The sequence below is a fragment of the Chroicocephalus ridibundus genome, chromosome 9 (genome assembly GCF_963924245.1).
Source record: "Chroicocephalus ridibundus chromosome 9, bChrRid1.1, whole genome shotgun sequence".
NCBI lineage: Eukaryota > Metazoa > Chordata > Aves > Charadriiformes > Laridae > Chroicocephalus > Chroicocephalus ridibundus.
The window spans coordinates 36,836,135-36,859,645 of record NC_086292.1 but is presented as its reverse complement, the minus strand read 5'-3'; the positions used below and the strand labels follow the sequence as shown (position 1 = coordinate 36,859,645).

The 23,511-nt window shown below is 40.8% G+C and overlaps 2 protein-coding genes across 4 annotated transcripts in view; one reads left to right on the top strand and one right to left on the bottom strand.

Moving 5' to 3' along the window:
- The window catches only part of SCG3 (secretogranin III), a 30,938-nt gene extending 23,945 nt beyond the window's left edge, over window positions 1-6,993 (top strand). For all 3 annotated transcript variants that reach the window (XM_063345434.1, XM_063345436.1, XM_063345433.1), the window contains one exon: window positions 3,671-6,993. In XM_063345434.1, the coding sequence (XP_063201504.1) occupies window positions 3,671-3,789 (119 nt within the window). In that variant the 3' untranslated portion in view covers window positions 3,790-6,993. The remainder of the gene's footprint in view (window positions 1-3,670) is intronic.
- A 534-nt stretch (window positions 6,994-7,527) lies between these two features.
- Window positions 7,528-23,173, bottom strand: LYSMD2 (LysM domain containing 2). The gene is made up of 3 exons (XM_063345437.1): window positions 22,801-23,173; window positions 17,244-17,581; window positions 7,528-10,379 (listed from the first exon to the last, which is right to left on the bottom strand). Exons 1-3 carry the CDS (start codon window positions 22,996-22,998, stop codon window positions 10,328-10,330), a joined length of 588 nt encoding a protein of 195 aa, XP_063201507.1. The 5' UTR covers window positions 22,999-23,173; the 3' UTR covers window positions 7,528-10,327.
- Between the last annotated feature and the right edge of the window lie 338 nt (window positions 23,174-23,511).

Here is a 23,511-nt window from a genome sequence, read left to right as displayed (position 1 = left end):
GATTACAGCCCAAGACAACTCTAATGACTTGTAGTCTCACACGCAAAGCTGCGTAGAGGGGGAGCAGTGACTGAAGCAGCTGCACAGGGTATGCTCACCAGCTGCCCTGCCATCTGACCCTCGGAGGCAGGGCTGTAGGAGGGCTGGAGGGAGGGAGCTAACAGCAGCAGGATTTCTAGCTTATTTTTTACAGATCTTTATCTATCCATATCATGTTTGCCCTCAAGATCTTACATAAAATCAGCCTCCCATCCCTTCTCTCTGCTATTTCTGGGTCTTCTACTGTCTTCTACTGTCACCCGCTCTGTGAGTGAAGGTTCCTAGCCAAGGGATCCATCTCTGGGGCATGACTGGCGCCTGGAGAGAAGGATCCTTCTTTGCACCAGCCAAGCTGAAGGTGGTCTGAGATGAGATTAGCCCTGGGTAATCTAGCTGCCCTCTCTGTGAGTTGAAGTGTATATGAATTACATTTCCGAGATGAGTGCGTGCCTACAGCCCAACACATTCCTTTTCCTGTATACAAACTCTGTAATAGGAAGGACTTTTTTTAAAAATTTTTTCCCTCTTAAAATCATTTCCAGACAATGGCAACAATGGCGATTAGCAACAGACACACGTATTTGCTTAAGAGTTTTCCTGCCAATTCTAATAAATGTTTCTGTTTATCAGGGTACTCATTAGAGTAATTAGATCTCAGTCACGTGTGATTATTTCTCTGTATCACACATACTGACTGGGCAGCCCCTCGCTCCTCCTCATAGTAACCTTTCCTCTGCACTACTGCACTCTGGAAATGGCTGTGACTGCAGATCAATAGCATCTTATCTGCCTGTGAATGCATTAACATGTACACTTTCTGCGTAGATGGACTTTCATTTGCACTAGAATATCTTTATTGTCCTCTGGCAATGGAAATGAGCCTTAAAGTGAGTGTAAGTTACAACAGAATTAGAATAGTGTTCTTACTCTTCTGATACATTACATTTATTGTGCCTTTCCATACTTTTTATTTTTGTAAAATGCTAATTCAGTTCTCCTGCGATGATGTTAAGGAAGTGCAGTCAGGCTACCCTTATCTAACTGTGAATGCATTGTGCTGTGTTTCTTCAGAAGAAGATTAGGTGGTGTTGATGCGCTCATCAATCATTGCTCCACTTCCACCTGGGAGCTAGCAGAAAAGCGATTTGTGGAATAATATGGCCAGTCTTTTCCACCCCTATTCATGGATTGTTTTACTGACTGAATATACTTGGAAGAAGCTTAGGTTTTCTTCAGGCATATGTTTGTAGATCCTTAACTTTGTATGAATTTCAGTAGAAATTGTTATTCATTCAATGACTAATGACCCTGGAAATGTTAATTTGCATTTTCCCAGTTTAAAAATATCAATTGCCTATTAAGGAGGCAAATAAACTTGAGTGGTCTGGATGATTTAAAGAGAAACGTATCAAGAGCCTAGATTTTGGCCTGATTGGCTTTTGTATCCAAAGTTTGTTCTGCATATATACGATCTATAGGCTCTGTGGGCCTGTCCTGGCTTGATCTTTGAAACCAATGCTCTTTAAGACCAGCTCCTCTCCTCTGTAAATTAGCATCACTCCCACCAGTAGATGTGGGCTGCTGAGTGTCCTATTGCAGTTGGTCTCCAAAGAATGTAACTGCGAGTCATTTAACGAATGTATGCAAATAGCATGTTCGGATTTTTCACAAAATACTTAGGTAGTTTATCATTTCATAACACTAACAGTAGCTGTTTAGGAATGAAAGTAAATTCTCTAATTAATTGCAATGGCAAATGGCTTGATCTGAATATGCAAAGAAGACCTCACTTCATTTACTGTAGCAGTTTCAAAGCTCAATGTAATGCTGCAGCTGTTGCAGGGAATATAAACCAAAGCTGATTCTTCTAATTACTTGTCCAAATTAATAGGTTGTAAATAAGTATTAGAAATTCACAGTTATCAATTTCTAGGAAAAAAAAATCAAATTAAATTGCCATGAGATATACAAATTAGCCAGAATTGGGTAATATCTTAATGGTTGTAATCCCATACAGAATGTTTAGTAATTCACATCTCCACGTAATGATCTTAGAATTGTAAATACTATTCTAGAAGGAAAATAAGCTCAGGAATTTTAACGGGAATAAAGTGGATATTATATTAATTTAGTATTTGTTTTTCCATTCATTTCCATTCCGTGGTGTCTTTCACTGGAGACTCTCATTCTGACACAGGAATGAAATCTCACAACCTTATTATTAAATTGCTAGGTACTGTTTGTCCCTATTACTCAGACAGGATGGAGAGATAAACAGGTTACATTCTCCTAAATAATGCTGGTAACAGACCAGACGTGAAACCCTGGCCTCAGAACAGCAAATAGAAAAATTCCTATTAACCCAGATATGGAGAGGACACTTCTGCAGGAGTGGGGAGGTTTGAATATCAATTTTCTGTATTACTCACTTGAAATTGCCTTATACTGTTAGAAAAATGATCGCAAGGATTAGTTTGCTTCTTAATGTCTTTCTGTTTCTATCCAATTTTGGTCACTCAACCATAGAAAGACAGAAAGTCATTATTGTCTGGTTTGTGAAGAATGTGCGGTTTGAAAGAAGGTCCTTCCACTTCTTGCTGTCTGGTGATATACACTGAAGTACATTACAAAGTCACTATTAATATATTCTGAAGGTTCTGTCTGTGGAGCAAGTAATTTATACTGAAAAATTCAGGATGTATCTGTTTTTATGAAAGATATTAATTCATTTAACTTAATGTGAACCCTTAAGACATTGATGCTTTCCAGAGTACTAACTTGTGATTCTAACAAATTAAGCTTTACATTTTATGCTGTAAATTATGACACACACTGAAACTTGTGTTATGTGTGAATATACTGGATCTGTTGCCAGAGTTACGACTACACAATAGGTTATCTTTTTATGTTGTTTGGAAGTAGAATTCTTTTCATGGAAAATAATGATGTCTTCCAGCATAGGAAAAGTCTACTGAGTGTATGTGGCGTGAATCATGCTGCATAGATGCAACCATCTATCGGAAAAGGAGAAAGGGTCTTTGAGCATGGTATTGCAGATTGGCGCACACAGGTTGTCAAAGACTACTTTGACACTAACACTCTCATAAAGACTACTCACTGCGCTATTTTTCATGTCAGGATATTGTGTTCTGTATCAAGGTAAATAATTATTTTGATTTATTTTCAGGAAGTCGCTTTCTTGAGTTTTCACTACAGGTGCTTGTAGTAAGTGGGAATTTTATTGACATTTCAGTAGAAAACAGTCAATTTAATACTTTCTTTTGAATCCCTGACAATTGTGAAAATAATAGGGGTTTAACACCAGCTTTTGCCATGCAGACTAGAACACCAAATCTCTGGACCAGAAAATATTCTTACTTTAGCATTTGCCAGCAATCAATTAAGCGCAAGAGATGATTATTCTTCTTGAATGCTAGAAGCACCGGGTGTGTGCACAAAGATTTTGTGCAGGTGTCTTGGTTTTCTAAATTGTTTTCACAAGTTGCACTTGTAGTGAATTCTCGTATTGGGTAAAGTGCATATGTTGGATAAACTTTACAATGACATTGTTTCTTAGGTGAAGCAGTATAATGGTAATGACTCATTGTGCAAATGAATTCTTATTTTTCAGACTATGATCTTTCAAAGCTGAGAGATTTCATTGATCAGCAAGCTGATGCTTATGTGGACAAGGGCATCCTGGACAAGGAAGAGGCTGACGTAATTAAACGCATTTATGGCAGCCTGTAAAAAGCTAGTGGCTGCCAAACATGTAGAAAACTAGTATAGCTTCCCCCACTCCTGGCTCAATGACTTATGATCTGTTAATTTGAGGATATCATTAGAAATGCTCTGTTTACATTGTACCGACAACTTTCTAGACAGAAACGAAGAGCTGTAGTGCTCCGTTCACTGACTGCATACTGTATTTTCCTCCACTCACAAATCAACCCTAAACGCCAAATTCTGACACTGAATTTCTATTTGATAGGGTCAACGTTTATGTAATGTTCTCTTTGATTTATTATTTATGTTGGGTTTAATTTTGTAGATAAACCAACCATTTCTGATGGAAAGTTCTTTTAATGCTACATCTTTTTGCTGTCATTCCACTAGCTTTCTATAGATGCAACTATGTAAAGGGCATTATTAGAAAATAGTTCATAGTTCTCTGAATAAAATATTTGAAAATAATTTACCTATTAAAGTATTCATTAATCTTAATATGATTTTATATCCAGAAATCTTGGTTTTAAATCATAGTACTTGTTTTTTTCTTGACCCTTTTTTATTTCTTTATGTAGTATTCTGTAACTTGGACTATAGTGTCCTTAGCAACTGATACACCTTTGACACTGCAACTGCCTTTCACATTACAGAGCTATATTCTCCCCGTTGTTGCTTCATTCAGCATGTATAAACATTCTCTTTGGTGCACCATTTGATGATTGTGCATGCATAATTAGTTGAATTCCTGATGTGAGTAGCCTGATAACAAATGTAAATAGCCATTACTTTCTTTAAAGAAAAAAAAAAAAGGAAAGCAATTCAAGTCATTTTGCATGGGAAAGGGAGTTTGGAACTAGAGATGTTGTTAAGAACATGGGCCCTGCTTTTCAGAAAGGCTTAACTTAACCTATCGTATTTCAACATCTCTGAATATCAAGGCTGTGATGTGTTTACTGATTTCTGATCTGTGTTGAGCAGTATTATTTTGGAAAACTATTTTTTGGGCATATATATGCTATCATTAGCCAACAATTTGGTACCTCCTAAATAATGAAAAAAGAAAACGAAATGTCACCCTCATTCTTCTTCCTCAATTTACAGAGTTTTTGAAGAGTGATTTAAGATCTTTTATATTTAAGTGAATGGAAAATTTTATGTATGAAGAACTCATGAAGCATGATCAAAGGTAAAGAAGTTTTTAGAAGAGTAAATTTTAAACTGAGTTCCAGAAGATGTAAATCGGAGACTTATCCCCTGCAGCAGTCATTTGTCTAACTGAACCCCATGAAAGCCCTGTTCCCTTTAATTACAGGTTATTCATTGATAATTGAGGTTATCCCTGCTCTGATTTTTGTAAAAAACTCATGATAATTCTGAAATTGATAACAATCAAAAAATGTTGGCTGATGCAGAGGTCGGTATCTGCCTGCCAGTGAAGGGAGATCCTGGCTCACAGCACAAAGTTCTGTAAATGTTAAATGGGCGGATCGTTTCCATCCTCATTTTCTCAGCACAGCTGGAGATTAAGGAAGAGGAGATTTGAGCAACGTTTCGTAGCCAACTGAAGTAAATGTTGGAATCCCTGCAAAATTATCAACTGGGCATTATCAACAGAACATTATTGGTAACAAATATTAAATGATGTGATAGCAACGAGGTGTAACAGCATATCTATTTGAAAACTGGTGATACATAAGCCAATGAATGCTTTCTAGCATACAAAAAGTACGTCACTGCCTGCTCATACACATCCTGATATGGATCATTGAGTTCCAGTATCAGTCACTAATGGTGGTGTTTGTTTTAAGATAAAAACTCTATCCGGAAATATAGTCAATGTAACATTCCTGTTTGAAAAATAGTCCCTTAGAAACACTACAGAAATTAATTAGGAAAAAGGAATTCCTGTTATTTTGAATCAGTGTATTTGTTCTCATGTAAGCCCTCTAATTATTATCATCATCGTCATCATCTAATATTCCCAAAGAACAGAATTTCTTCTTGTCCCTATAGATCTCAGTTGTTTTCTGCAACAGCTTGTGACTTAGTTTCTTACGTGACTATCACACTGGAAAAGTGGACTTTTGGATTTATGAAAGAAAGAAAGATAACTAACCATAGACCTTTGCAGGTAGGGAAGTGGTAGCGATCTAGGATCTGCACTTAGAAAACAAAAAGGACAAACTTTCCTTCCTCAATGTCTACTTTAAAAAAACAGCAAACTTTCTTCTCCTGCCAATATAATGAGCAATTTAATAATATTTTTCATTTTCATTGCAAGTTAGGTTCATACTTTGGCCTCTGAGTCTATGCAGGAGTCCTATGGAAAGATGCCATCAACTAGTGACCAGTGATTATGAAGAGTTACGTGTCCACAAAAAGGCTAGTGCAATATTTTTTAACCTCTCAGTTTTGCAAATTTATTAACTTCAACAAAGCATAGATGACATAATTTAGAAAAAAAAAGTAGTCCACTGGGTATGCTCTGATTGTAGTTGACAGTATGCATGTTCTCGGGCCTGTTCTGTGCTTGCCCTGCTGCTGTGCATCACTTGGGGTACACACATAACTAATGAGACCAACCTGATGACTAGCTGAGAACAGAGCAAGCCCTCTGACAGATGGATGAGCAATCATCTCAGCTACATTCTTCAAACTAGATTCACTTCCCGTCCTGCCCAAGCCCATTAAACTTGTTATTTGAATTCTTCAAATACTGCTTGCATTGCTGGGACATCAAATGAACTTCTATCGGTAAATCACACCTTTCAGAACTAGACAGTAAAAACACAGCCAGCCTGATGAATCACCCTGCATTTCTAACAGGCTACGACTGACGCTAAATAAAAGCAAACGAGTGATGCGAGTTTCAGCCTGCACCACAGATCAGTCCTTCTTTTGAAGGGAATACTTGGAGCACATGAGCACTGGACATCTGCTGCTTGTGCATTTAGTACATAATTAGTAAATCACATTCTGTCAGTGCTTTCCTTTTTCCTGGTGAGAGAGGTATTTTCAACACCTGCACATCTCTGGTTCTGAATTGATAAAAATCAGTTTCTATGTTGTTTCTATCTCTGCTGGATCCTCCAGAAATCCTCCACTCCCTAAATTATCACTGAAAATGTAACAAGTACAACATATATGGTATCCACTTTTTGAGCTTTTCTATTAGACTACTGTTTCTGATACTGTACTTTATTAAACACTTTACTACAAGCTACAGTAGTACAAGGCTGCTTTTGTCTGTTGAAGAGAATGCATCTTTTCTCTCCACTGCCCAGCGTTTTGAGGCCGTCCTGCAGCACGGAGCAATAGGAGCTCAGCGCAATGCCTGCAGGAAGGGGGATGCCCCGCTCCGAGAATGTTTGATGCAACTACAGCACCCGATGGCTGAGTTAGAGGGACGTACAGGGGATAAGTAGCCTCCAGACACACTGCAAACAAAAACTTGTTATTGACAGTGTCCCGCATTTCATTTTAAAAGATCCTAGTCCAAGCCTGCCCAGGTTTTGACTTTTCAAGCTTTGACTGAAGAAATATGTAAAAAAAAATATGCAGGTTTCCACCCACAGAATAGGTGCAAAACATGGAATTTTACCTGCACTGTGTGCTTCACTTCTGCCTGAAATTGCCCCATTCCAACCCTAAACCACACCTTGTGGTAGAAATATATAAACAAAGAATGAAGTTACAAGTGTAGGAAGAATAAAGGCAGAGTGAGAAGCAAAATGTACAGGATAATGTATAAACAATATGTAAAATGTACAGGAAAAACTGTCATTTTATTGAGTAATAATATGACAATGTGGATTAAGATATTAAAACTTTAGTTATTTCAGAGTCTTAAGAACCCCTTTTTTACAGAGTAGGAAAACTCCCATCTTTAATTACTCTGACTGTACTACAGATAGACTATTTCCAGGCACCATGTTCTGTCATCTGCTCCGTTTTCCTTGGGGCTGAGCAGACATGGGGTCCATCAGGCGCCAGCTGGGAGGTGTGTGTGTGCACAGGGCTGCAGCCTGGCCACGTGTCAGTGGCACGGGGACACAGGACCTCACGCCAACGGAGGGGTGCAAGAAACTTGCAGAGGCACAGTAAAGCAATTTCTAAATATATTTTACTCCTACAGCCCACTCTGAGGCCCTGCAGCCGTAAAGAGCAGCCTCCCTCCAGGGTGGGGAGAGCAGTTGCTGCAGGTCTTGGTAAATAGGACTGGAAGTGCCAAGGATGGTGGAATGGAAGCAAAAGCGAAGGTCCCCTCTGGCCTGGTGTCAAGCAGCGTGCCCTTGGGGCACCATGAAGAGTGTCTGCGTAGCAGGCAAGGAGCAGAGCCTTGCTCTGGGGCCACGGCTGGCAAGGTAGGGCCTCTTCCAGGCAGCCTTTGTTGTGGTCAATGGCGGCATCAAAATCCTCCCTGCTTGTGTGGAACAGAAGGGTCAGGTGTCTCTGCTGGGTTATGCTAATGTTTTCGTACTGGATGCCATGCTGAGCCCTGGTGCGGTGGGGTTGCCAGAGATGCGGTGAGTCCATCAGGGTGCTGCTGGGCTGAAATCTGCCACATCTGAGGGGAAGGGTGTGCAGCCGTGGGTCTCTGCCCAACCATGTCTCCAGGCTGGCACAGCTGCTTCTTCCCTTGCGCTTCTGTATGGCTTTCTCAGGAAAAGTAGATGTAAACGGTGTCACTGATCCTCCACATTGCTTGTCCTGAAGGTCCTCCAGCCCACGAGCACAGCAGCACTCTAAGGAAGGATGGAGCGAAATGCGACTCTGCCTCGCAGGGCTGCCAGGAGGGGTGCTCGCTGTGCGAGGAAAGCCGTGCTTGCTGACCTGCTCAGCAAAACTCTCTGATCTTGCGTGTGCTGGATAGGTGAGGGTGTTCCAATAGCAGGTCTTTGTTAGAAAAGGATTAAATTTTTCTGTAGGATTAGAAAATACAACTGGGCTTGAAGCTAGGGTCACCTTTGGAAAAGTAGTTTATTCTGGCTCTGATAATGTCCTATCGAAATTAACTGACAAGAACAGAAATGACTATCCTGTAACAAATAAATATGAATCCCAATTTAAGAAGGATACCAGACCTAAAACTAATTCACCAGTCTCTTCAAGAAAAATCAATACTTCCTTTTATTCATTCTAAGCTTTCCCTGTTCTAGTTAATTTGTGTGCCACCACAGACCTCTTCAGGGCCAGAGCTAGAAACAATATGAATGAGCCTGCCGGGTCTGAGTTCCTGCAAGCTCTAGGGAAATACCAATTCCTGTCTAGCTTTGCATTTTTATTTCTAGTTTTAGTAAATTAATGTAACTTTCTATATTGCTTCCATCTTAACATATTGCAGAAAGTTTTTGCTTTGAGGGAGCAATAAACTATATAAATGACCTGATATATAGGAAACAGCATCTCTCACAGTGGGGATCTGGCAATTCTTTACTGACAAGAGTTTTGTGAAGCTTATTGAATACTTGAGGAAAAATTGTAGGATGCTTAACAAGAATTTGCTAATACGTTAGCTTCAGGGCAAAGAGTGAATGCAGTCTGTACTCCGCCTTACTGAGCTTCAGGTGGGATCCACTTTGCAGACTTGAGTCTTGCATCTCTTCTCAGAACAGTGAAGGCTAACCAGCGTGGCTCCTATTAATCTTAACGCAGTTTTCTTGACTGCACAACTAGATCAAATAGTCCTTACAGGTCTCATTTAGGAGAGCAAACTGTATGGTAAAGGACATTATTTGCCCTGAAATTAGCATCTAATAGCTCACGTAACTAGACAAACCATTCTTTGCAAAAAACAGACTAGAACCAATCTGACTTCATTATGAATAGACACATCAGTATTTTTGTATTTATTAAATTAAAACCACACAAAATATAACCACACAAGAACACACATCGATATTCCAATGTCATATCTCACAAAGAAAAATCTCTTGCTGTGACTCTTCCCTTTTATTAGCAGAAATCCAATTTGCAAACAGTTGTTTAATCATGAAGGCTTTAACTCATCAAAACAAGTAGAATTCCCCTTTCTAGGAATACATCGTAACCACACACAGACATACACACAGAGTTCAAAGGCAATTTCTGCAGCCCTGAAGTAGACAAAACTTCCACAGCAAACTAGCCTTTGTCTGCAGAACAAGTAAATTTCTGTTATTTTCATAGTTTGTCATTTACAAGCAAACTCATTGAATATTTTTAAATACTTAAAACAAATTTCACTTTAACAAGTATTTACAAAATCCTTACTAAAGATCAACATCCTGCATAAAGGTGACCTCAAGGATATATTGTTGCTACCATGCTACAGTTTGCACAGAAGGGGTATAAAGGCCATTGCTAGTTTTGGAAGGCTTTAAGCCTCTGTTGATATAGCATAAGGACATCAACCTATGGAAGGCAGAAGAGGTCATAATTTCAGTGCAATTACCCATTCATGACTTGTTTTAAGTACATCAAGACGATGAGTCCGAAAGACTTGGGTTTTGAATTATTGACCATTTAGTTCTTTAAGAACTGATTTCATGGAAAGTTTTCAGGCCATCACATCCGTCTTCTACTGGTGATACGAAGAAGTTGCATAGGGACCTTCCTCATTCTCCTCCTCTCTAAAAAGAAAATTATCATAATCATCAGATCAGGAACATACCATGGCCCACAGTAAAACTGTAATGCAGATGCAGATCACCACTTTTCCTAATGGATGGATCAAAATAGATAAGACTGGCATTGCCTAACAGAAATACTACTTGCAGTATACTACTGTTCATTATGCACCTCTGGAGATCTTGTTAATGTTGTCTCAAGAACAGAATGTTGAGAACAAGTAAAGCTGTGTAAGTTCAACAACATCAGAATGTGGTTAGAGTTTAATGAACTATTCTTGACATTACAGTGCCAAATCAATAAGAAATACTGTAAAGGATAAACAAGCGGCGGGTATGCTGGAATTTTGATACTGTTGCTTTCAATTTCTTTTTTTTAAAAAAGCAAGCTTAGTTGTGGGTTTGTTTCAGCCTTTTGAATGGTGGGGGGTGCAGACAGACCAAATGAGGCAAGAATATGAGCAGGCCATCATCGTTGTAGTTGGATCTGTGTCTTGATGCTGCAAGGATATTCCTTGAGTAGGCTCCTTGATGTATTCTTCCTGTGCATCAATCAATACTGAGACTGATCACTTGGATTTTCTTAGGAGAAAATAGCTGCCCACAAGTGCTGTTGTTAATTCAATCACTGCATAAACCAAAGTAGTGTTGCTATTAAAAAATCCTCATGAAAAATGAGTCTGCCTACTGTTTACTTGACAATATTGCTTTTAAAAACAAGTGGTTATGTAAACTTATTGCAGTACAGCATCCAGTACTAATTCAAGCATGTTAAGTTCTTGAAAGATCATTGTTTTCTACTACTGTAGCTTCAAAATTATGTTCCTGAGAGCCTATTCTTAAAGATGCTGCCAATTTTAGTGTTTTGGTGAGAACAGAAAGACAACGGTTGCTACACTGTGCGCTTCCAAGGATTTCCAGTTACTTTTAATGCTGTATGTGCCTCCACATAAAGGTACAGTTATTCAAATAATCTAATACTGGTATAAGGTAAAAACTATGTATTTCAATAGTATTCCAAACCCCAATCGTGCAGACTTTTCCCTACTAACTTCCGAACACGATTATTTATCTACAAGTTAAATTTCATATAACGCCCCAGAATAGAATCAGAGAAAAAAACAGTACAAACTAACCAAGCAGCTGAGTAGCTTGCACTCATTTTCCCAGCCCTTCCCTGCTCTTGGGTAGTCCAGCAATATTATCTTCATGAAGACATGACATCGCTTTTGCCTTGAAAAATCTTGTAAAACAAATGAAACCTCAAAAAAACCCAGGTTTTGGATTAAACTGGTAGTTATTGCAGGGATGTGTGCTTACAGTAGTACTAAAAACAGGCGTTAGCCTTTCTTACAAATACTACATCTATTTACATTAGTGATGCTACAGATCCAGTACCAAGCATGATTCTTAAGATACAGATGATCTCTGTATATTTAAGTAGTATCTTTCCTTATATCATCAATTCTGCATTGCAAAACTGCCATGGAATAATTTGCAGATGCTGTTCATAATACCTGGCATAACAGTAAAGTAAGGAAGCAAACAATTCATAAGCACTAAAGCACTTTTGATCTATAAATTGTCTCAAGAAAATACATTTTAAAACTTTTTTCAGAATTGAAACCTATCAACATACAAAGCTTGTAAGATTGGACTGCAGGTATGTAAAATTCAACCATAACTACTTGGCTGAAGCTAAGTATTTCAAGAAGTATATTCTGAAGCTGTGACATACACCCTTCTGGGGCAATGAGTTTCTAGCCACATATGCTCAGAACATAGCTGCAAATAGCAGTCTCTGCTAGTTTGTGAGGATGAAGGAGAACAACTATATTTTCAGAGCTTATACTCTCCAGTAGGGAAAAAGCTTACTTTCTATGCTGTACACTGAAAATTACTTTCTACTTCTTAGTTTTGTTACATTTCCCTTTTTAGGAGAATAAACCATGGCAGAGTTACAGCAAAAAGACCTTCCTTCTAATCAGAGGCTGTCAGAATTGGCCTTTCAGTCTTTTTTCTTGAAAGCCTTAATATAGGAATGGCATCCACCATGAGATGGCCACAAACACTGGACTGACATTAGCTGCAGTTGCTTATGGTGGATAGTAGGGGTGAATATGGAGAACTGGAAACCTGAACTAGTGATTAGCAAGTCTTCAAAGTAACAAAGCGGCTACTCTAAGCTGTTCGTCTCCACTTCCCCTGAAATACACTTGGACTAGGGGCTTTTACTTGGCATTTGCCAGTAGAGGGCAGAAGACTGGCAATTGAGTCACAGCCAGCCTTGAGGGGTTTCCGTATGTGGCAGGGACATAAGAACCATGTAGTAGGTCATTATGCACGAACCTAAGAAAGTCTAATAAATATGTGCAAAATAAACTTTTGACCAAGGCTCACGCATGCTGCAGTTGGCAGTAAGGGCTGTCAAGAACAGCTTCTAACCTTCTGTCCCAGGCTGCAGGACTAGGCTATATGAAGAAATCTACAACACGTTACTCCAAACGAAGGTAACAGCCAGGAAATGTTACTAATGTAGATCTTCAGAACTGTACATAGCAAGTACAAGTCTGTTCTGATGGCTTAAAAACAAGCCAAGCTTTATATGAAATAAAATTACATAATAGCAGCTCTGGCACGTGGCCCACAAGCAACAACATGGCAGTGTGTGTATGTTTACCAACCAACCAATTTTCTTCACTTTTACGATGCTTAAAATAGCAAAGTGGTAAGTCACTGCAACACTCCGCTTCAGGGAAAGGGAAAGGAACAGCAGAGCATTACAATGCTTCATAGTGCTGTCTCTTCCTGTTCACTGTTGCCACTTTGTCCAGCAGGTTACAGGAGCTGAAAGACATCTACTGCAAGCTACTGCATGCATCAGGCCACAATAAAAAATGCTAATAACCACTTCTGTAAGACCAAGTGCACCTGAGTATGAACAAGTAAACTCAAATCCAATGCTTGGATGCTTCTAGAATTCACAGTTAAACAAGGCAACAATCTGAGTTCGTGAATTAATAGCTTTTGGAAGTCTGAAAGCAGGATTCTCCACAGGCAGCCTCCTTAATTGAGGTATCTGTTTTCTTAGCTCATAGCCAACAATGGTGACCAATTATTGAACAAATTAACTCTATCAGTTATCAGTTTCAAACGCTTGAACAGCCTACTCTTTCCTAGGTTCAGGTCAAGGCAACTGATCAGATGACAATATATGGTTCTGTTCTAGCGCTGCACACCAATTAATTATATTGGCTTGTATAAGCAATAGTGATTACCATGGCTCTATTCAGTTACGAGGTTTTCAAAATGAGTCACTAAAAGGCAAATGCAGAAAGATGTGACCTGTCCCAGAAAGAGAGTATATGGCCCTAGTGTTCTAGCCTACCACAGTACTACTCTAAAATATTAAGGACTCTATAAAGACCTTGCATTAGACCTCTGGTGTTCAGCTATCTGATACCAAAAACATCACTAAACTCAACTTCTGTTTTGGTATCCGGAAACATGCGTAACAGCATTTTGGGCAAGATGAAGCACTACCATATTTTCTCAAACTATTACAAGTTGCTTTTCTTCCACGTGTGGATAAAATGGCATTCTTCCCTAGTATGCAACTACGTGAGCTGGCAACATATGCTACAAACTATATTAATACTTTTGCATTTCTTTTGGCCTATGATAGAAATATTGTTCAAAACAAAAATAGGTCTTATTGCCTTAAGCTGCTCAGCTAGAACTGCATCTTGGGTAAATACACCTGGCTGGGGGAATCATTAACCACTGATTTCTTGCTCAGAGAAACTCTCTAATAAAAGTAGTATTACATGCAGATCTAGCCATATGTTTACATAAAGTCTAATAGTGAAAGGTAGCTGTCACAGACTGAGTGGTTCACATTCTATAATCTTTAATGCTTGTCTACCTGCATAGCTATTGAAGTTTAGTATCTAGTCTAAATCTGCACCTATGTGCTCCTCAATTTTTCTACCTAACAGCAAGAGGTTTTAGCTGGGAAGAAGTTGACTTTAGAGATTAATATACTTTATTCCTTTGAAAGCACTTAAAGTGGTGACTTCAAGAGTTATGATTAAACAATGTAATTCACCTTAAGCTGTCTTTGGAGCACAAAGCCGTTTCTGACTATGAAACTGCCTGTACAGTTTGATCAGAATCAGTGCATGAATGCGCATGCATTCTTGGCAACTTTAAGGGAGACCAAAGTAAAGAGCAATTTAGGAGATATCGTGATTCTCTCCATCTGTCAAATCAGGCTCACTGGTATGGTGAGAAGTTATGACTCTTCCAAGTTTCAGAACGGATAGTCTGCTTCTGCTTGCAGTTTTCTTAGTCCAAATGTCCCTTTTGGTGGTAGCTGATGTAACTCTAGGTGCTCCTTTCTTACTCTCAAACAGGCACTTAAGTACACTGCAGCGTTGGTGCATGTCACATTCTAAACAGGCCTTGACAAGTCAATCTGAATACAGAAGGCCAGAGTAGCTGGAAACAGCATTCAATTTCAAAAATGTCTTTCACTCTAAGAATTGAAACTTTGTGTATTCATGACACTGGTTTACTATCATGATGGCTGTCCAATTTTCAAGGCCTCCTGCTTCAAGCAAGGGACAAGAAAGGTATAGGCAGGAGGAAGAACAGGTACCTCCTGGGGAGCTGCTGGAGCAGAGTAAGGCATGCTGCCACTTTCCAGTGCAGGCCCAGAAATGCCATTGATGGTACACTGCTGAAAAGGATCTCCAGGGCTTTTGGCAATGGTCTCCCTCTAACTCCTGCTCTCTGCAAGGAGTAAACGTTCTGCAAACTCTCTGTAAACGTTGACTTTGGTCCTTTGGCACTTTTTGTCAGACTGTAAAGGGGTGAACGCAGTTGGAGATGTGCAAGGACAGCTTTTGTGAGCCAGGACTGAAAGTCAGAGGTGGTGGGGTGAAAGGTGGCATTATGAAGGCTTTATCAGACATACAGGAAACTTCTCTTCACTTGGATAACATCCTGCTCAGCAGCCTGAACTCTGTAGCTCATGCTTCCTGTAGCATCATGACCAATAAAAATCTGTGCTCTATGCATAATTCACAAAAATTATCCGCTAAATCTGAACAGGAGGTGGGAAAGTAATTCATCCTCCTATATTCATAATTCCTTGGGAGGAAATTTGGCACCAGGCCTTCATTTCCCAAGTTGTAACTTAAGCAATATAGGAAATGTATATTAGTAGCAGCAGTGGCTATTTGTGCAGTGTCACTCTCACTGTACTGGCTCTGCTCATGGTGCAGCCAGGTCTAAGTGAATTTCCTTCTGTAAACTAGCATGTTATTTTGTTGAAGGGATGTTAAAATAATTACCTTCCTCTGGCAGGGACTGTGGTTTTCTGTGACCCAGATTAACTGCTGGGTCAACACCTACTCTAATCTGTATTAGATACATATGTCTAATGATCTGAGAGTCAGCAGCGGCACGTTTTGATAGATGCTCTACATTGTTTCAAATATAATAATGCAAGTGAAAGAGTTTGAATAGAGAAGAATACAAGTTCCAACAGTTATTTTTCCTCTTTCATGTAATCAATTCAAAAGAAAATAACTGACAACTGTGTTAACAAGGTGTGAAAGTGTTCCAGCCTTCCCTGACACTGTAACTCTAACTGAGCGTCCTTCTGGAGAGTTGTATGTGGAGTGCAATAAGTAATGAATTACCTTAAGCTGTCTTATGGGATATTTCTCCAAATGAGGCTTGTCCGATTGCTAAATGCAATATCCTGCTCCCCCTGAAATTTTTGTCTATTGAACAAAGTTTTTAAGTTAATGAAATAACTCCTTAACTTCTTAAAGAAATGATGGGACTATACGCTTGATAGATTTGGTCCCGAAAGGTTACTTTCTTTTACCATGAAAAGTATGCTGCTTGCACTCAAATCAGAGTATGTGAAGTGAACCAGGATGATGGAAGAAGTTTTGCATTCAACAAATTTGCAAAGGCAAAGTACATATCTGCAGGCATACCCTCTCCCCCGTTCGCTGGTAAGAGAAGCAATACCAGTCCCCTGCAGTCATGGTTTTTATTGTCATAAGAAATGCTACCTCAGCATCACACACTGAGGCAATTTCTGCAGAGAATAAACAGGCCAGACAACCAGCCCAAGAAACTGCTTGTGAACAACCTGAGGAAGCTTGTCCCAAGGATGTGGGAAAAACAAACACTACTGAAGGCCACTCTTGCTCTATGTCTTTCTGTACTCTCCATGGGATGCCTGCATATGTGAGGGGATAATCACCGTGGCAAAGAGGTCAAAAGGTATAGCTTTTTTTATGAGTAAAGTGTGTGGGAGCTCCTGGCTGTAGAAGAAATAATGAAGAAAAGACGGAAGTCTACATAGGTGGATCCATAAATTAGGGAAAGGAGATAGGATAGCTTAACTGAAACTGCAACATGGAGAATATTTACACAATTATGAGGCAATCTGGGACAGAAAAAAAATGCACTCATGCCTTTCTGTATGCAATCACCTTCCACGTAGGCTTTGGCTCAGTAATCTACTGAAAACTATGGGTTTGCTTAAATAGTTGACCACTTACATAGCAAGACATCTTGGAGAATACTGGCTTTCTAGCTTTCATGGAATATTATTGCTACTCTACAAACAACGTATTGTAAGACAGCCTTTAAAACTGCCGTATCAAGGCATCTGCTAATGGCGTGCTCTGAATGTACCTGGTGCATGACAATAGCATAGACTTGCTGTTGACAGATTAAAACAACAGATGCTGCCTGAGATACCCCACAAAAAGGGTTCAGCTTAGACTAAAAAGCCTTCAGGATGAGATTAAGATGCTTAATACCAAAAGCAGTATTTACCTGACATTGTCATCTTTTAGTTTTCTGGCTGCTTGTTTGGATAACTTAATCTGCAAGTCCAGCCTCTGTAGGAAATCTTTGGCAGACAGTTCTTCTGGTGCAGTGGGCTGATTGTCAGGCTCTTGAGGACTGGGAGAAGAACTACTTTCTTCCTGAACTGTCACTAGTCCTTCATCACAAGAAGGGGAGCTGTCAACAGTTTCATTCTCAGGAGACTCCAGTGAATTAAGTCCATTGAACAGTAATGGTTTCTCTGATATAACAGGAATATTCAGAGTTTTCCTCAGAAATATACAGTCATTAGTGAACAGTTTATTTGCCCTCTTTATTTGCTCCATCTGAAAAAGATAGGAAAAATATAAGTTATTAGGTTTTGGCAAGTACAAAGTACTAACTTTCCGAAGTAGTACAGTAACCTCTAGTTACAATAAATCTATACTTTCTTTGCAGCAGCAATGACTTTAGGAAAGTATTTTTTTGCATTCAAAGTGATTTCAGAGTGTATGTTCTGCCTCAGCCTTGTCAACTCAACAGCCTAGCTTCTTCCTTTTATATAGACTTCACTCCAAAATACTAGTCTTTCTACAGTCTTGCACTACATAAAGATGCTTTTCTTGAACAGTCTTCCAATCTCTATATAAGCTCACATGAACAACTTGCCACAGAATAAAAATGTATTGCAAAAGTACTGGTGATTTGAATTTATATTAGAGTGAGGCTCAGAATTGCTAGCAGCTGCTGTAGGGGAACTCTGGTAAAAGGCGTGCATAATACAAAGAAGGGGCGATAAAGTTACCTTGAGCATTCAGGACATACTAGTTAAGAACAGTGAGCACCACAAATCTTGGAAGAGCAGTATACATCTCGTGCATAGTATTTTCCCCCCTAACTGACGTAACAAATTCAGACTTCAGATGAAGTCCTGTGTTTCAGTGAGAAGTCAGGCAGTGAAAAGAATGGGGTGCTCGTAAACACTTTATAATGCAGCTGCATAGACTAGTGGCTGCATTAGTTCAGTAAACTGGATCTACAGCATGATCAACAGCAACCTCATGTATGTAATAATGCATGGTAACAGCCACCACATAACTGTTAAATACTTTTTATGCAACTTTTACCCAAAGTACTTCTTAAAACCTACTCATCAGTATAGACGATCTTATGACAGGAGCAAGAAGACGACCCTATCTTTCTCAGCGTACTAATGCACAAAGCCCCACTTGCTCTATACTTAACCTGAGAAGCTATTATAAATTCCATTGCTTTACAGGCAAGGACAAGTTCCCAGTAAATGTTTATACTATCTCCCTACTAAGAATGTTGTTTAAGTTCTTAGTCATCAAAATTTCCCTTCCAAGTCAATAACAGTTAAACTAGCTTCCTATTTCTCAACTGCAAGGTTTTAAAAAAAAGCACAGAAATCAGTATCCATGATCATGTGACTTTAAGCTTTAGTTATAACCTAAACTTACGATTTCATTATGAAAAGTCTTAAGCGAAAGGAAGAAAAATGACCGTTCTGGTCCCCTGGTGACTGCAATAAGCACAAACCCCTAATCACTAGGGTACTGCAACAATAAATGCACTCTAAATAAAACCTACTTGAAAACAAGTATAAAGAGAACTGAAAATATCTCTTGCCTGCATTAGAAGTGTTATTCATTTTTATTAAACTAAATGGAGCTAAACTGAGTAAGAATAAAACCTTTAAGTGTTGTAGTAAGAGTGTCTTACTGCTAGTATAATTGCACAGAAAAAGCTGAGCGCTCTAAGCACTAGCCACTCACTACTTCAAAGTCTGAAGTATCTTCAGTTCAGCATTCAGATGATGAAAAAATTGCTCTACCATCTTACGCTTGTCAGTCTTAAACTCTTTAAACTTTACACTGACACTACTGGGAGTCCTTCCCAATTGCAAAACAAAAGATCATTTTTAACAGATAGTAACTGGGTTAGCATGCCTGTGCATTTCTTACACTGAGCATACTAGCAGGGTCTAAAATGAAGTAGAGATGTTAGTCTTTCTTCTCTGTGCAGATGTGAGACTGTGTTGCCTCTTGTGTAACTGGAATAAACTCCTGCATGCAATGTAGACCTGTACTGTGTGGTAAGAGTATCTGCTGCAGTGCCACTATAGACCTGGTGTCATGTAGGGATGCATTTGCTTGGGTCCTGGAAGCCTGATGAAATCTTTCTCCGTAAAAATAAAGAGATTCTCTCTAGAAAGGCTAGGTGTTTGGAAGAGTGAGAGTAGTGAAAATGGTGCAGGAAAGCTCAGCAGTAAGTTATTTCAATCCATTAAATATACAAAACCGATATTCTCTATTTAAAGGCAACCCCAACCTGTTGCTGCAGATGGCTAAGATGATGGAATGATTAGATTTAATAATCATTTTCAAAAGCTAAATAACTAATATCCATTGTCAGATGGTAAGCTACTACTTCAAGTAAGAGCAGCTCATTACTCTTCCAGTTCCTGAAGCCTGGAAATTATTTTTAGTTAGCCTTACACAGTTTATGGTGTATCTCTTAAGTTCTTTCCCAAGCTGAGCACCATCTGAAGGGCATAAAGGAAGCTTCACCTGACTTAGTAATAAGACCTGTAACAGCCATCAGATGCTAGTTTAAATGTCAGTTATCAAAATGTCTAAAAGCTGGCTGTCTTCACAGGTAGCAAAAAATGTTTAAAATGCTAGCTGGAGCTTTTCTCTAAAAATACAATACAAAAGTTGAAAACTGAGATCTCTGCTACAGATGAGCTGGGAGGTGATGCTTCAATAGCTGATAAATAATGCACTGTACTGCTGTTCTCTATCCTACTTCACTGTAACTCTACCTCTGGTTACTTCTTCCTAAAATACCTTTAAATACCATCTTGTGGCATTTGGAAGACTGTGCACCTCTGCACTGAGCAACAATGAAATGGGAAATACTTGGTTCTAAAAAGAACACCCCTCTGCCTTGGGCAGGTTACTTAATGTGTGTAATACATACTGCTCCTTCTACAACTCAGTATGTCTCCATACATTCATGCATGTATGGAGAGCAGGATTTAACACTAGTTTTCCTAGTGCTAGGAAAAACAAACTGTCAGCTACAGACCTAGAACAGTGAAAGCATGCGCTAAAGCCTTTGCTCTTAACAACTTTAACCAAAGCTGCAGTAAGGCATAAACTGTTGCTGAACTAATCCATCAAAACTGTTCCTACTGACCATGAAACAAATAGTCCTCTACCTTCTCCCCTCAAACGGGATACCTTTGTACGGTGGAAAACAACGCTCCAGTGGAACTGTAACTATGATACTAAACAGTAATTCCCAGTGTTAATCTACCCAACAATGTTCAAAGAAAGACCTAATGAACACAAGCCACGCAAGATTAATAGACAGTGCCTGTGGGAGAGGGGTGATGGGCAGAGGATGAGGCCAAACAAAGCACACCGATCTCTCTCCCTCTCCCCCAACACTTTCATCCATCTTAAACTGCCTATGCTATGTCATGCCAAGGCAGGCACTGGACAGGATGTCTCTTGCTGCAAACTGACTCCCAATGAGGAAAACCACAGTAGGAAACTTCTAAAAACAGTAATACTGGAGGCAATGGCAGCCAAAGATAATTCTGATGTTCCCATTACAGCAACTCTCACTTCTAGCCAAGTATAAAGGATGCAGGAAGCAAATGTAATTACTCTTTAGAGAAAGTCAGCCCTTGTCATTGTGTGAACACGTAAGATTCTTCATTTTGCTAAAAGCAAATATGTTTGCATACATTCCTACCCTGGGCTGAAACTCATTAAAGCAGAAACACAATGGCTGATTTCAGCTAACTTGGCATTGCTCTTAGGGACATTTCATGTCAGTGTAACCTTTCTCAATTGAAGCCTATAATGATGCAGCTCTGGTTTCTTCAGCAGAGTACTAGCAACATTAAATCAAATACAAAATGAGGTGTTTAAAAAACCCCAGCATTTATACTTTAAAAGCATCATTAGCACAGCAAAAGCTTAAATTCATACTATGAACAAAGTTTATGGTTCATAAATTAAACCTGTTTTGTCAGACTGTACAGGTTCAATCCCTAGCTTCACTTCAGCTGAAAGGGAGTTGTAACGTGTTTAGAAATGCCTTTTTTCTGGAAAACTACTACTTAAGTAGTCTGTGTAGATTTTTCACTTACTGTAGTGAGCAAATACACTTCTGAATGAAGAACACTAGAGCCAAATCATTTAGGCCAGAGACTTTTATCCATCATGGAAAGCACGGCCAAAAATAAAAATTCTAACAAATCCAATGAGCAGCTCGGGTCACCCCGAGGTGAGCAAAACTTTGGTTTAGTGTGGACCAATATAAATCCGAAACACCATTAATCCTGTTGCCAACAAGATTTGGTCAAAATCTTTCTTAAGGGGAGAGAAACAGACTTTCAACCCTTTTCACAACAAAGGCTGAATGCTGTTGAAGTTGCTGGAAGGCTTTAGTATATCTTTCAGAATCAGAGAAGAAAAGGAAACCCATTCCAGTCAGAACCTATTAATTTGGGACTGTGTTGTACCTCTTCTGGATGGAGCCCAACTGGAAGGTGCTTTGTGCTGATGTGCAAGTGACATTGACTGTGTACTAGCAGCATGCTGTTAGCTATGCTCACCAGCTGCTTGGTCCCGGGCAATTCTGCAGGGGACTACTAAAGCTGCATATAGATAGGTCAGTTGGTAGCTCACTGGGCCCCAAATAACCTGGAATGAAGGTAGGGTAGGTGAGCTCTGCTCCATGGGGAATTGTAGTGCTTTAGGGCCTGCTGGTAGACCCTACTGGACTCTGCACGTCTTAGGCTGGCATAAGCCTTTCACCATTTTCCACAGAAGTAAACTTTTTTCCTCTATAGGAAAAGAGAAGGAAAGCTGCAACACTTTCAAATCAGTTGTTTATCACCTCTAGGCAGGTGAGTAGATGACAATGGAAGAATTTTTAGCCCTGAAGCTACTGGAGTAAATTCTTCTTTTCACAGCCTACGTATCAGCATCAAAACAATGATTCTTCTCAAGATAAGTTTAATTACATTGTGGGCTTTTTTAATCTGAAGTGAGTGTAATGGTGAACTGTCACGTGAGCCCAGGTGTACTTGGTGGCAGTAAGTGCATCTTGGAGGTCAGCAGCCAGTCCCGCGAAGTCAGCACTCGCCAGTTTCAAGGCCAGTCCTGTCTCGGGCAGCACAAACTTCAGCCACTGCCCATCAGAACTGGGCACTGACCCCTCCAAGCAGCTCACAAGGTTCAGATGTCAGCATTTTAAATACTGAAACTCAAACCAGCATCATATCCACGGCAAGGACCGAACCTCCTGCCCACTATGGGTAGGAAATGCTCTACGGGACAACTTCAACCTGTAATCTCGGCTGCTTTCCACTTCCAGTGCCTCTTCCCCTTCTCCTCCGCTACCTTCTGGGCCTCACAACTGCCCGCTGCCGTTACGGGAGCCCATCGCCGCTATCGGCCCTGCAGCCCCCGGGCCCTGCTGGCTGCCCGGGCCGGCCAGGCCGCCCCGGCGGCGCCCCCCTTACCGTGACGCCGTACTTGAGGGCGATGCCCTGCAGCGTGTCCCCGGCGCTGAGCCGGTGCTCCACGTAGCGCTCAGCCAGCGGCGCCGCCACGCTCGCCGTGCTGCCGTAGGAGCGGGCCTTGGTGCGGGCCAGCCGCTGCGACAGCTCGGCCTCCGACTCCGGCCCGCCCGGCGGCTCCTCCCGCAGCGACTCGGCCATGCTCCCGCCGCACCTCAGCGACCGCGGCTCCGCGCCGGCTCCGACACCGCCGCCCCGGGCATGGCGCGCCGACACCGCCCCCTCAGGCGCCGCCCGCCCGGCGGCAGCGGCAACGGGCAACGGCAACGGCTCGCGGCAGGCCCGCCGCGCATGCGCCGGCAGCACGCGAGGCCGCACGCGCGGGGGCAGCGCGCATGCCCACTGGCGAACGGGCGCCGCGCCTGCGCAGCGGCGGGTCCGCGCGTCTCGAAGGGCGCTGGTGGGCAGGCGGTCGCGACGGCGGGCTTTTAACGCCTTTGGCTAATACTCAAGGTGACAAAGGATTCACATTTTCCTAGAAAAAAATACCAAGCGAAGGTGTTCTGTCTTTCCACGCACCTCGCTTCGTGAGGAGGCCTCCTTGGGGGCTGTGGGCCTGTGAACCGCCCCCGCCTCAGCGGTGCGCCTGGGGCCCTGAGGGCCTCAGGGCAGGGTTGGGAATGCGGAGCAGGGGGGAGACCATAAATGCGGGAG